We start from the raw sequence: 14146 nt of genomic DNA, 5'->3' as shown, positions 1-14146 counted from the left end.
TTCTACAGGCATGGGGGGAGGTGGAAAGACTGATTGTAGCCAGGTGTCCAGCCACTGAAGGCCCACATGAACCGACAGGAAACCTACGGGTCAAAGCAGGGCCAGACCTTGACCATTCCCTCAGGACCCCCACCTGTAAGTGAGGCTCATTCTCCTGATTTAAAGCTTCCTTCTGCTTCAGAGAAGCCTGGCCCTGTCCTCCAAGGTCTCAGGGATCTGTCTCTTTTGAGGTCCCCTCAGCCAATCTGGGCAGGCAGCTTCCCAGGAGTGAAAGGGTCTCCCCAAAGGTATTAATTAAGACAATGGATTCTAGTTCTAGCAAGTCAGAAGAAATCAGCTGGAGCTGGCAGAGTCTCATGAATTCATGAATTTTCTGTGGAGCCAGCATGTCCAAGAATATTTGGAAGGGATTAACTCTGTTCTAGGGGTGACTGCAGTGGTCCATGTGGTTCTCCATCTTTAGCCCATCACCCCCGAGATGGCCCCCAGGAGGGTCCCTGGTCCACAAAGTCATTTCCAGAAGCAGACCTGTGGGGAGAGGGCAGGTCCTTTTTTGGGCTCACCTTTTATTTCATTAAACCCTGTCTCATTCCCCAGGCATCTCTCTGGTAGACACAGCTCAGAACCCGTGAGCTAAAATGTTCATTCTTAGAAAGGGTTAATAATTATGGTGACTAATATAACACAATAAAAAAAGAAGAAAAGAAAGGTTAATAAAACTGACATAATCTCAGTGATCAAGGGAAAGAAAGACACGAAGTAACAATATAAGGAATGGAAGACAAAATATAAAAGAGAATATGAGCAATATGAAGAAAATTAGAGCATATGCACGTTGAATATCAATTATATTAACAATTTAAATAAAATAGAGAATTTCTTGAAAAACCCAACTTACCCAACTGGCAGAAAAAGTAGAAGAGTAGGAATCAGTCTATCTCTTACAGAAATTAAATATTTACTTTAAAAAACTCTCACACAGTAAACTCCAAGGACAAACAGATTTACTGGTAAACTTTTCCAAGTATTCAAAGAAGAAATATATTACTATTACACAAACTTCTCCAGAGAACAAGAAACAAGACTTCCCGACTCATTTTCTAAGGCCAGCATAACTTGTCATAACCTAAGAATGACATTACAAGAAAAAAAAAATTTCAGAATAAACTCACACACACACACACATATTTGCAAAAATAAAAAATGGGGTAAGAACAATCAAATCAAGTGATATATATAAAGGTGTATTTCAAGAAATACATTTTTAAAGCATTCAAATGCTTTAACATTGGAAAATCAACCAACATATGATACTACATTAAAGAAAAAAGGGGAGAAAAATACCATAGAATCATCTACATAAACTCAGAAAAAGCTTTTGATAAAATTCAATACTGTTTCAGGATAAAAACAGTGGCATTAGAAATAGCAGAAAACTTTTCTATTCTGATAAAAGGGATCTTTTAGAAAAACTCTCAGTAAATACCATAATCAATGATCACATATTGAATGTGTTTTCCTAAAGTTGAGAATGAGACAAAGGATGCCCACTACCTTCACATTTATTCATTATTCTAGAGGTCCTAGCTAGTGCAATGAAACAATGTAATAAAGGATTTCAAAAAGAGTAAATCACTGTTCACAGACAACACAACTGTTTAAATAGGAAATCCAGAATAGTGTACAACTCATACTATTAGAAATAAGTAAATTTTGAAAGTGAATTTTGCAAGATTGCTAGACACAAAGTCAACATTAAAAAAATAAACTACGCTTTTATAGGCTTAGCAACAAGCATCGAGAATAATGAAATCTGGGGAAAAACATAATGACACTAAAAAAAATCCAATACCTAAAAATAAACAAAATAAAAAATGTTTAGACCTGTACATTAATGAAAAACAAATGTAAGGTAACCATATCTATTTATGGATTACAAGACTTAATACTGTAAAGATTTCAGTTCTCCTAAATCAATCCATACATCTGAATTCCAGTAAGTTTATTTTGTTGATTCTCTTAAGTGAATATTTTTTTAAAGATTTTATTTATTTATTTGACAGAGAGAGATCACAAGTAGGCAGAGAGGCAGGCAGAGAGAGAGAGAGAGAAGGAAGCAGGCTACCTGCTGAGCAGAGAGCCCGATGCGGGACTCGATCCCAGGACCCTGAGATCATGACCTGAGCCGAAGGCAGCGGCCTAACCCACTGAGCCACCCCGGCGCCCATCTCTTAAGTGAATATTGACACTTGGTTTCACTTGGAAAGAAAAATGACAAGAACAACCACTCAGTCATGCAGAATACCATGGTAGAGAATTTCTACTACCAAATATTAAACTACAGTAATTAAAATAGTACAGAATTGAGCAAGGATATAAAATACACAAATGGAACAAAACAGAGTTCAGAAACAGCCCCACATGTGTATGATTCCTTGATTCACAGCAAAGGCAACCCCTGTCATGCAATGGAGGAAGGATGGTTCTTAAAACAAACTGTACTGGGTGAACTGAGTATTTATCAGGAAAATAAATCTTAACCCCAACACCTCAAACCATACACAAAACTAAATTCAAAATGGATAACAGATTTAAAACATGAAAGGTAAAAAGCAGAAGAAAGCATAAAAACAATCTTGATGGACTTATGATAGGTAAGTATTTCTCCAACACAACACAGAGCAAAAGCCATAAAGGAAAAAAAAAAAAAAAAAAAAAAGAAGAGAAACTGGACAACATTAAAAAAAAAAAAAAAAAGGATTGAAAAAGTGAAAAGGCAAGCCATGATATGAGGGAAGTTATTTGAAATGCACACAATGAACAAAACACTCAGAATATATTATATACAGAATGTATACTAATAATTACTAAGAAAAAAGCAGTCAAGGAGACTGCCTAAGAAAAGGTAGTGAGGTACGACTTAACAGGTAAGTCATAAAAGAAGGTATCTAAAGGGCCAGGAAAGTTATGAAAAGGTGATCAACTTCATCACACATCACATAATCTTAAAATTAAAATGTTACTTTTGATCACCCACCAGAACAGCTAAAATGAAAGGGATAAAAACTAGTAATGGTGAATATTTAGAGCAGCTGAGCAGCTGGAATTTTCACACCCTGTTAGCAGAGCAAAAATTATAAATCAGTACAACCACTTTAGAAAACTATTGTTATTAAAGCTATCACAGGTATATTCTCTGACTTAGCAACTGTACCCCTCGGCATATACCCAAGCATTCATAGGTACCAAAGACACACATGGGAGTATTCAAAATAGCACTCTTTATAATAGTCTCAAAGTAGAAAACAACCCAAAATTCTATTTACATAGAAAAAATAAGTGTACACATTGTGTTCTATCCACTCAATGGGATATCATACATCAATGAAAACATATATGAATATGTAGATTTATAAAATACATCTACATATATACCCACATGCAACACTAACATTAATTTCACAAACATAATGTTGCCCAAACGAACACATGCTGTTCACATAAATTCAAAACCAGGGGTAATTAACCTATGTGTTAGAAAGTTCAGTTAATGATTTTTCTTCCCTGGGGCAGGGAGATAATGCCTGGGAGACAAGACAGAGAGTTTCTGGGGTGGTGCACTGGGATATGCTGGTTACGTGGCCATGTACTTTTTGCAATAACTCTCTTAGCCACACTTAGGATTTGTGTGCTTTTCTTTTATGTTATACTTTAATACAAAATTTACTTTTTAAATAGAAACACATTATGCCAAGAAGGACCAACACAAGGTTTCACTATGAAGCTCCCAAATGGAAGTCAAGTGAAAGCTTCCAAGTAGAATTAAAGTGAGGTGAAGCAGCTCTTAAGTGCATGGTAGTGTCAACCCCAAGAGTTTTAACTCACTCTTCTAATGACTTGAAGTGTGATTTTATCTTAGTAGCTCCAAAAATCCATCATTGAAAACTCTATTCGCTATTACCTCCTTCAGTACTGCTCGCTAAACAACCCCAGAGGTTGGTAGTTCCTTCCATAAACCCTCCCAGCACCTAAGCTTAGCATCTATCTGCCACATAGTTAAATTTCTTCTGTAGGCTATATGTTTTGAATGAGTCTCCAGTGCTTAACAGTCTCTCTCTGATATGGTAAATATTCAAATTTGGATGAATAAGTGACACATATTCTCTTCAGCACAGAAACCTTTTTCCCCCATTTTAATGCAAGAATAATGAAACTTTTGACTCAAAATCCACAAGTTAAAAGTGACAAATTACGTCTGTGCCTAATCAAACCTGAAAACCAAATTGTCTAACTACCTCCACAGTATGGTTTCTGCATTCTTTGCCAAAATCTCCTGAGAAGAAATTCAGACACCCTTACCCTTGCCCCATCTGGCAGCTTAGTAAGAAAATGACTTAGGTAAACTCAACATATTAATTATTAATTCAGGCTAATTCTAGTTGCTGAGTATAGTGGCAAGCTTCATCTTTTAATAATATCATTTCCTTAGGTTAAAAAGCTCCATTACACAGTCACTTACATATGCCTAGCTCCTTTTTCTCTCTAAAGTTGGGATGTCTTTTCCACTGGTAGATCCAGTGTATCTATGCTGAATTTAAACATGACTCTCTATGGGATAATGAGAGTTCAGGGAATGTTACATCCTTTGCCAGTTTTCTGCTTTTATGTTATTCCCCGAATAAAACCTATTTTACATTAGTATTGCATGTGTTCATGAAGCAGGTCCCCCATGTTCCCTCTATGTGACATAGTCCTCAGATTTATGAAGGGACATTTACTTGCAAGCTTGCTTAGAATCATGATGGAATAGTTATTTTATCACTCCCCCCTGTTTTATCAACCTTCATAAAGAATCATACTGTGTGAGCCTTACATTTTATCAGAAGAATTTTCATGAGATGAAACAGGAGTTCTCTTCATTTAGGTCCAGTGACAACTCTAATCACTTCCACTAACTTCTCTATCAGCTATTCAGCTGAGTTTTGTCTCCAATTATATCCATATTACCAGATGAATTACTACTCAGACTCTGCAGATTTTATCTTTAGTGCTGTTCTGTTCCTGGTAAGCTTCCAGAAACCAGCTTTTCTGGAAACTTCTCCTGAGAGGTAAACTTTCCAGAGCAGAATCTACCCCTCCTGCATATGCTGTGACTACTAGATTATTTACAATATTCTATGAAACTATTTTTCCTTCTTTCCTGTAAACCAAGAGCATGGCAAACTTCTTAAAAGGCCAGGAGTAACGATTTTAGGCCTATGGGCAACTACTCAATTATGCTGTTACAATGTGAAATCAGGCACAGACAATATGTAAACAAATGCACATGGCAGTTTTCTAACAATGATTTGTTTGTAAAATGAGCCAGCTTGCCCATGAACCACAGTTTGCCAATACCTGCTCTAAACTCTTACAATTTCTGGTCTTCATATATCAGTACTATAATTATCTTGAACTTATAAGGGTTTATTGACACTGGTGCTAAAAATTAAGTTCAATATATTTTATCAATTAAAACTGAGATCAATATAATAACTGTTCTGGGAATATTTGTTATAATATGAGTTATAAAAAAATTCTCTTTATTTGTTGGTTAACCAGAAAATTTAATTGACTAAAGCACATTCACTGATAACCATAGTTAACTTAGGTATTCCCTAATTATGAAAATAGAGGTGATAATTTATAATAATACTTAACCTATTAAAAACAAACATAATCAAATGAACAAAAGACTAGGTATATTACAATAAATCTACACAATGGACAGTAACGGTGGGACTACAGTGATCTCTTCTTTTCCCCTATATTTCCTAGAACCAACATCTATGGTTTTTGCAATAAGAAAAAGTTTCTTTAAAGCACATGATGACAAGCTAAAAGTGTTTAAATTTTTTATTTAGTTTGAAAACAAAAATAGACTTGGAATTAAATTTAAGAAAAATTCAACCATTCTGTCCTATGCTCCTCTTTTTTAAAAAAAAATATTTACATCAAGAATAAATAAGTTAAAATTTTCATTTACCTGTCGATTCCTCTCATCCATTATGCGTGTGATTTGAATTTTCTTCCGCCCCATTTTCAATCACCTTTCCTTCCTTATATTCCAAACATTTAATTCAAAATGTATTTTCTTCAATACCCTAATGCATCGTACACAGCTTCTATTATTTCAGCTTCTGGTGCAAGGGCTACAGCTGAAATTTTCTAGAAGATCTAAAAGAAAACACAAATTAGAAAATTTACGTTCTAGAAGTTTGTAAATCATGGAACTGTTATACAAATTTCAAACTTACCTCTACGCTGCACATAGGCACATATTGATTGAAATTCCTGGTTACATATTGGTAGTTAACTTGAAGCTTTGTTAACTTCACCCCTAAGAAATCCCTTGAATATTTTTGTGCCTCTAGCTCTGGCTGAAAATAAGCTTTGAGTTTTTCTCAATGCATATAGTAAAAGCAACAAGAGCCAATACTTATTGGGATTTTTCTATGTGCCAAGAATTTTTCCATGTACCTGATATATCTTAACTCATTCAATCCAAACAGCAATCTTTTTGGTTATAATTATCGTCACCATTTTATAAATAAGGATACTGAGGCAGAGAGATCCTAAATAAATATGTCCAAGGTAACACACAAAGTAAAGGGCAGGGCTTGGAATATGAACTCAGGGACTCTGGTGCCAGAATTTCTCTGCTTGGAAAATATCCTTGGAAATATCCTTGGAAAGTTGCTGATGTCCTCCATGTCAAAGGATGAACTAATAATCTGGGTAGCCCCAATCTGCCCTTACAAATGATTCTTGCAAACTGCCCTAGCTACCACCCAAATTACTGTCAATCCATAAAGGCACCATATGATTTCATAATAATGTCCACTTATTAAATGAAATATTGTTCCTTTTAGCCATTTAATAAAATTCTCCTAATTTATCAAGATTCAGTTCCCCTGGATAGAGTAAACCATAGCACCTTATACTCTATGGCTATTTGTATAATAAATTCTAAGTCCGTATTCCTGAGACCATGAATCCTTCAAGAACAGGATTTTTTTTTATTCCATTTATCCCTGTAATTCAATGACTGGCAATGATATCATCTGTCATGTTCCAAATGACAGTTGTGTCAAAGACCTAGTGTTTTCAAAACTTACATAATAAAATATTTACAAGGGAATAAAAGACAAATACTAAAATACAATAATAAATTCTCAGGGGAATTTTATTCAAGTATTTCTAATTTTGTGCATATACAGCCACAAAACTTTAAAAGTACTGTGCAAATCCATATTTGATTAAATCTGGCTTTTGCTCAAAAGCAGTGAATTTTTCATTTCTTAACACTACCATCATAACTATAAGCATGGCATGTCTTACGTATCTTCCCTTGTATTCTTTCATTTCTTCATTCATACAAACATTAACTGAACATCTATTAACAATTGATAACCTATTATTATCTGGCCCTTTGTGGAAAAAGTTGGCCAACCCCTGGTATAATCAACCTTTCTTTTCATGCTCAGTAATATCTGTCCACTCACCTTGCATGCACTCTTTTCACGCTTGTTACCAGCACATAGCTTAAAAGAATAATGGTCCCCATTACACTTTCTTAGCACTTTGTAATTTACAAATACACACATTCTCCTGTTAAGGGGCCCACAAGCTGTCATCAGTATCATCGATGTAGGAATAAGGAAGCCGACGTGAACAGGATAATTGGCTGCTGAAGGGAGATTAAAGAGTTAGACTTTTACTGGAGTGTCCTGGATCCTCCACTCTTTTCACAGTGCCAAGATCCAGGAGAATTCAAAATTAGAATGCCCAGCTCTGTGCGGAGAAGACGAGACTTGGGAGTCAGAAAGACCGAATTTCGAATCCTACTTGTTCTACTTCCTATCTTTGGGTTCTTGCACAATTTACTTAAAATTCAAGACATGAGAACATCTCCAAAAGGGCCAAAAAAGATACTTACTTTACAGATTATTTGGAGAAAAATTAATTCATTGAAAGGCTGTCTCTGGGCCAGACACTTTACTAGGCTAATTGTATGTAGAGGGAACCAAATAGATGTGGTCCCATGAGATAATACTCTTATACTGTACCAAGCACAGGTCCTTATATGTAACCTCTCAGAAAGCGATACTGGTGTGGCCTTTCTGTTAGTATTGCTGTCTTACTAGTATGATTGTTATTAAGGTGGGGGATGTGTTTAGGAAGACTGGAGGAAAAAGCTCAATGAAGGTGGTCAGCCAACCAAGTCCCTTCCTTTATTCCAACCATCCCTTTCCCTCTGATACTTTCATCACAACAGAGCTAGAGGGCTGGTAGTGAAGTCTCAGGACAGTGCCCCCAATCCTCACAAGCACAGCTCATTGACCTGTGCATGCTTCCTCCATGGCTCTCCTCCAAGGCAAAGCTTCTACTTAATGCTATTCCCGGGGTCTAGAGCAGGTGTTATAAGCACCACCTGTATACTACTTACCCCTGCCTGTGAGCAACACCATTATTGAGCCCAAAGGGATCCTTCTTAGCCCATTCTTTGGTACACCAAGTAGCCCTATGGTCTCGCAAGCTTGCCCAACAGAAAAGGAAAGCCCACATGACGCACACAGCCTCCAAATTAACTCACATCCCCACCCACTGTCCCCTCACACTGCTGCCCTGCTATTCCTGAATTACACCAGGCACTCCTCTGCCTTCCTGGAGCCTGTACACTTACTCTTCTCTCCTCTAGAGAAGCTCTTTCTCCAGGCACCAACACACCTGGATTCCTTGCCTCCTCTAGGTCTTTGGGTAAATGCAACCAGGCCAGAAGAGGTCTTTTGGGACTTCTCTGTTCAAGCACTCCCAATCACCTTCTCTGCTTTGTTTTTCTCTATTACACCTGGCCCTCTCTGAACATATCTGTAGCCTGCCCCCATTGGGACCAGGATGAGATCTCCACGAGATAGTGGGTGTTTGTTCGGTTGACAGTTGTGTTCCTGGTGTCTACAGCAGCATCTTCACATAGTAGGCACTCAACAGAGGAGAAAGGAGGGAGGAAAGAAGAAGAAAGAGGCCAACCCCACAGAAGCTCCTGGAACACGGCTGACGTGCCCGTCTCGTGGACACGGTGATGGTGAGGAATTATTCTGGTGATAAATCACTAACAGTACAGAACACATAACTGAAAGGTAGAGAAATTAATGTACCTGTTCAGTTGTGCCAGGTGTAAGCTAGTTCCTCTGTACTGCTTTGTCACTGTGCTTCTCTGTGGTCATGAACCTGAAGCTCTGAGGTTGGCTGGTAGTTTTTCTGGAAACCTCCCAATAAGGTAAGGTACTTCTCTAAACCACTCAACTCATCTGCATAAGCTAGCACGACGCTAGTTACTTAAAACCTCAACTGCCAAATGAAATGTCAGAAAATCCCCAGTGGGCGACTACATGGACAATGTGGTGGTAGGAGGCAATAATCCTCTCATTCAGGATTATTAGTCGCTGAGCACAACAAGGCCATTCAACCACTATAATTATCCTCACCTTTAAAAGGGCACAGTGGACACACAAAAATAACTACCTTCCTTTGAGGGGCACCTGCGTGGCTCAGTCGACTGAGTGCCCACCCGGCTCTCGTTTTTGGCTCAGGACATGATCTCAGGGTGCTGGGATCAAACCCTGCATTGGGGGTTCCGCACTCAGCATGGAGTCTCCTGGAGCTTCTCTTTCTCTCTCTCCATCTTCCCTTCCCCCTGCTTGTGTGAGCTCTCTCCCTAAAATAAATAAATCTTAAAAAAGAAAAATCTCCCTTTGACTACCAACTTTTTTAGATCAGCGGCTCTGAGTCATCTCATTTCCAAACTCCTGATGTACATAGAGTTTTGCACTTGGATTCAGACAGTCTTGGATTTAGCTCCTGGCTCTAACACCAGCTTGATGATGTTAGGTAAGTCATTAAACCTTCCGGGCCCTCATTTCATTCTGGGAAATGTAATGATAGAAACCACTATAATAACTAATAAATACAAAGGTAATATGCAAATCATGTCAGGTGCTTGTGCCCTCAAGCTATTTGAGCTAAAAGCCCTTCATTTTTTTTTTGGCCTTAAAATTTTGCATGAAACTCAGCAACTTGGCTTATTCCCTGCCTGAGTTGGAGTGGATATGCCCTCCCTCTTCAGGCCCTTTCCTGACCACCTGCTACATGACTCCTCCCCATTCACCTTGCCCAGTGATCCAGCACGAATCAGGGGCCCGGACCACCTCAGATCTTCGTCATTGTCTTTGTGAAATCTGGGCCTATGCTCAACTCCACCACCATCAACACCAAGGAGGGGAACCAGTGGCAACTTTCTGTATTTTCTAAATACCTGACTTTATAAAGCAGAAGAGAGTATCTTATAAAATGAGTACCAGGGAAGGAAGTGAGAAGAAAAAAGGCAAGGGGGGAAAAAAGGAAGAAAAAAGAAGCTACTCTACCCCTGGGTCTCCTTAACTGTATTTAACCTGACACTTAGGAATTCCTTTAGAGCCCGCCCTCCTTACCCCAGGCCTCCATGTATCACCACCTTCCCCAACCCAGCGGAAATTCATGCAGCCCCACAGTACCTAGCATGGCCTGTGGCTTGAAAATCAGCTGTGGAGAAACATGAGTCAATATATTTCACGTAAGGGCCTGTGGGTGGCTCAGTTCGTTGAGTGTCCAGCTCTTGGTTTTAGCTCAGGTCATGATCTCAGAGTCGTGACACCTAACCCCACGCAGGGCTCCACACTCAACATGCAGAATTGGCTTGAGATTCTTGCTCTCCCTCTCCTTCTTCCCACCACTTAAATGATTATTTTAAAATGTGTGTGTGTGTGTGTGTGTGTATATATATATATATATTTTTTTTTTTCCACATAAATGAGATGTGCAGAAAGCTGGAATGGAAAGAAAAAAAGGTGTCTGTTCCTCAGGAGCTCCCAGTCTAATAAGAGATGCCAACTTCAAGGGGCGCCTGGGTGGCTCTGTGGGTTAAAGCTTCTGCCTTTGGCTCAGGTCATGATCCTAGGGTCCTGGGATCGAGTCCCGCATCAGGCTCTCTTCTCAGCGAAGCCTACTTCCTCCTCTCTCTCTGCCTGCCTCTTTGCCTACTTGTGATCTCTGTATGTCAAATAAATTTTTAAAAAATCTTAAAAAAAAAAGAGAGAGAGAGAGAGATGCCAACTTCTAAACAACCAATGAAAATACAAAATGGTGGATGGGATTGGCAATAAAAAATGTGCCCTTTGCCACCTCCTATCCCCAAGTTTTGGTGATGACAGCAAGCAGGATAAAACTGTAAGACCACCTTTCATCCATCAGAAGCCAGACATACAAAGTCATGTAAAGGAGAAAATCTGGTTGCCGGGCAACCATGTGAGGTTCTCATCCTGACTGAAAGTGATAATTACACAGCTAATCAAATAGTGTGTCAATCCAAAAGAGGACAAGGTCATGCAAGAAGACCTGGATAAAAGTTTGTACTTACTCCTGAACCCTATGGAGGGAAGAGAGAGCCCAGCCCACAGGACTCTAAGAACCATGGCCTCATGGCCTAGGCAGGTTGGCATGTGGGCATCATGTCATTGGCCCAAGCCAACAAAATGTGAGTATGTCAAGTCCTCATTCGGAATTCAATCGCTATTGGGAGATGGATGGCTATCTACACCATTCTCTTCTCAGGCATTTGAGTCCACAAAACAGTCTCCTGATTCTATGTGACTTGTAATGCAGGCTGACTTCAGGGAGCCAATACACCCAACAGGCTCTCCAAAGTATTTCTAGGCCCTGATATAATTATTGCTCACTCCACTTTAATGAAGTTGATGCTCATTATGATTTGACTTCCCAAAGAACTTGACAATAATGACACAGTGAGCTGTTTATATCAAAATAAATAGGAGAGTCTACATAGTATTTCATTCTCATTGCATATAAGTCACCATTTGTAATTTCTAGCTCAGTCTCATGGGTATTGGGTTATCATGAGGTGGTACTCTGAGCCAGATGGCCAGTGGACAGTTAATACAGGTCTTGGAAGCTAATTATCTTCTCGGGATCTTACTCAGTGACACCTTTGCCGACTACCCATTTGCCTTCCCTTCCCTACTCCCTCTATTTGCTCCAAACCCTTTCTCCCTCTACAGATTTCTAGAGAAAGCAGAATGAGGTTAGTGTTCCATGACAGCAAAAGTGAAATGCTGTGTAAATAAAGGTGAGGGGAAGATACAGATTATATAGTCAGGAAACCCAGACAAGGAAAAGAAATGTTCAGCTGGGCTTTGAAGGATTGAGAGAATTTATGTGAGAGGAGAAGACAGATGTGAGATGGGTCTCTGAAGATTACAGAGACCATGAGAAGCAAGGAAAGGGGAACAGTCTAACATCATTTCATGTCATTTCACGGGTGCCACCTGGTGCATAATGGTGATGTTGCCAAGAAACAAATGTTTGTATCTGTGAGAACACTTCAGAGAGACAGAATTCTGCCAGAACCAGTTGTGATCAAGTTTTTGTGGACTATCCAGTGTGGTATGAATCTGGGACCCAGGAGAAAAGTCTGGAGACTCCTCTTCCAGCAAATGCATCCTTTATTCTAAAATGACTTTCTTCCACTTTGATCTTAGGGATGACTGAGCACGACAGTGAGACTGTTCCATACTTGACTATTTCAGACTTCCATGTGACGTCTCTACATTCTCACATCCCTTTTTCCTCTTCCCTCTTAATTTTTTTCTTTGCTTTCTCATTCCATTTCCCCTAAATGTAAGCCCACGCCTCACTTCATTGCTGACCCTGACAGGAGTGGGGAAAAAACTGGAAGACACTCAGCCAACATCATTATCTGGGGTGTTATCCCACTGCTGCAGGTTCAGCCTTGAAGTTGCCCTTGGACATAAAACATGGGAGACAAACATCAATGGGTACTTGAACCACAGATGCTCCTTGCTTTACCCCTCCCCACTCTGGAAAGCTACAAATAATATCAGCCACACCACAAATACTCAGCAAACATCTTATTGTCTTTGTGGTACCCCAATATGGTGGAAGGAGATAAAAGGGGAATAACAAGAGCAATGCACTTGACCACATGTGATCCCATAGGCCTGACTAGCTACAGCCCAGTCCACGCCAATCCTTTCTTCCCTCCTCATTGCTTCTCCCATTCCATGAGAGTGATAGTAACCTGTCCACTATTCATCAGGAAGAAAAGAGATGACCTGTATCCTAGATACAGATTCACCAACCCCCAAACTCACATGACATGGATTCACCAGATCTTCCATCTTCATTGAAAAAAAGACAGAGACAAACACATTTAGATTTAAGGCTAGTATCAGACTTGGGCTGAAAAGTCTACACCTGTCTAAATCTCTCTGTTTTCAGTGAAATCATATAGATAGAAATTTCATTTACAGTATGTTTCTTTCCAAAAAATCCTAAACAAATAAAGAAATTCTGACTTTAATGAAATTATAAACTGAAGAGAACTTACAACAAAGACACTGATAAAAACTGTATGAACCTGAATGGATTCATTACTATCATTGATTTCCTCATATATAAATAGTGATTGAGCACATGCTCTGTGTCAGGCACACAGCAAGGCCCCAAGAAAACAAAGACAAATTAGACATGACTCCTTTAGAACTACCCACAGACCAAATTACACAGCCTAGTGGGGAAGATAAGCAAGGGAGTGGTAACTTCTATACCATGTAATAAATTTTAGATCCTCAGATAGTGGGAGAAGCCCACTCAATATGGTGAAAGGGAGCTCAAAAGGGGGATAGACAGAGCAATGCACTTGACCACATGTGATCCCATAGGCCTGATTAGCTATAGCCCAGTCCCGCCATCCTCTGCAAACCAAGCAGATATGTAGCACTCAAGTGACCATGGGAGGATCAGTCTCAGTTTCTACTTTGCACGTCCTAGGACAGGAAAATAGAAGCAGAAGATTCGTATTCAAAAAAGAGGTTTAGAGAGACCTGGCTGACTCAGCTGATGAAGCATGTAACTCTTAATCTGAGGATTGTGGGTCTGAACCTCAGATTCAGGGCACAGATGACTTCAAAATAAAATATTTAAAAAAGTTTGCTTTCTCTTCATGGGTGAGTTAAAAAGGAAAATTATTTAA

The 14146-nt window shown here is 39.2% G+C and overlaps 1 protein-coding gene and 1 pseudogene across 3 annotated transcripts in view; one reads left to right on the top strand and one right to left on the bottom strand.

The window, feature by feature from the left end:
• LOC309867658 (myocyte-specific enhancer factor 2A-like) overlaps positions 1-6131 on the bottom strand; it is a gene marked incomplete at its 3' end in the record, with an annotated part of 93291 nt that extends 87160 nt beyond the window's left edge. For both annotated transcript variants that reach the window (XM_082736711.1, XM_082736712.1), the window contains exon 1: positions 6026-6131. In XM_082736711.1, the coding sequence (XP_082592837.1) occupies positions 6026-6079 (54 nt within the window). In that variant the 5' untranslated portion in view covers positions 6080-6131. The remainder of the gene's footprint in view (positions 1-6025) is intronic.
• Positions 1-14146, top strand: part of LOC309867659 (myocyte-specific enhancer factor 2A-like) — a 682021-nt pseudogene that overhangs the window by 531906 nt on the left and 135969 nt on the right. The gene's annotated exons all lie outside the window — the stretch shown is intronic.

The sequence above is a fragment of the Mustela nivalis genome, assembly GCF_964662115.1.
Source record: "Mustela nivalis genome assembly, chromosome: 6".
Classification (NCBI taxonomy): Eukaryota; Metazoa; Chordata; class Mammalia; order Carnivora; family Mustelidae; genus Mustela; species Mustela nivalis.
This window is presented reverse-complemented; position numbering and strand designations above follow the sequence as displayed.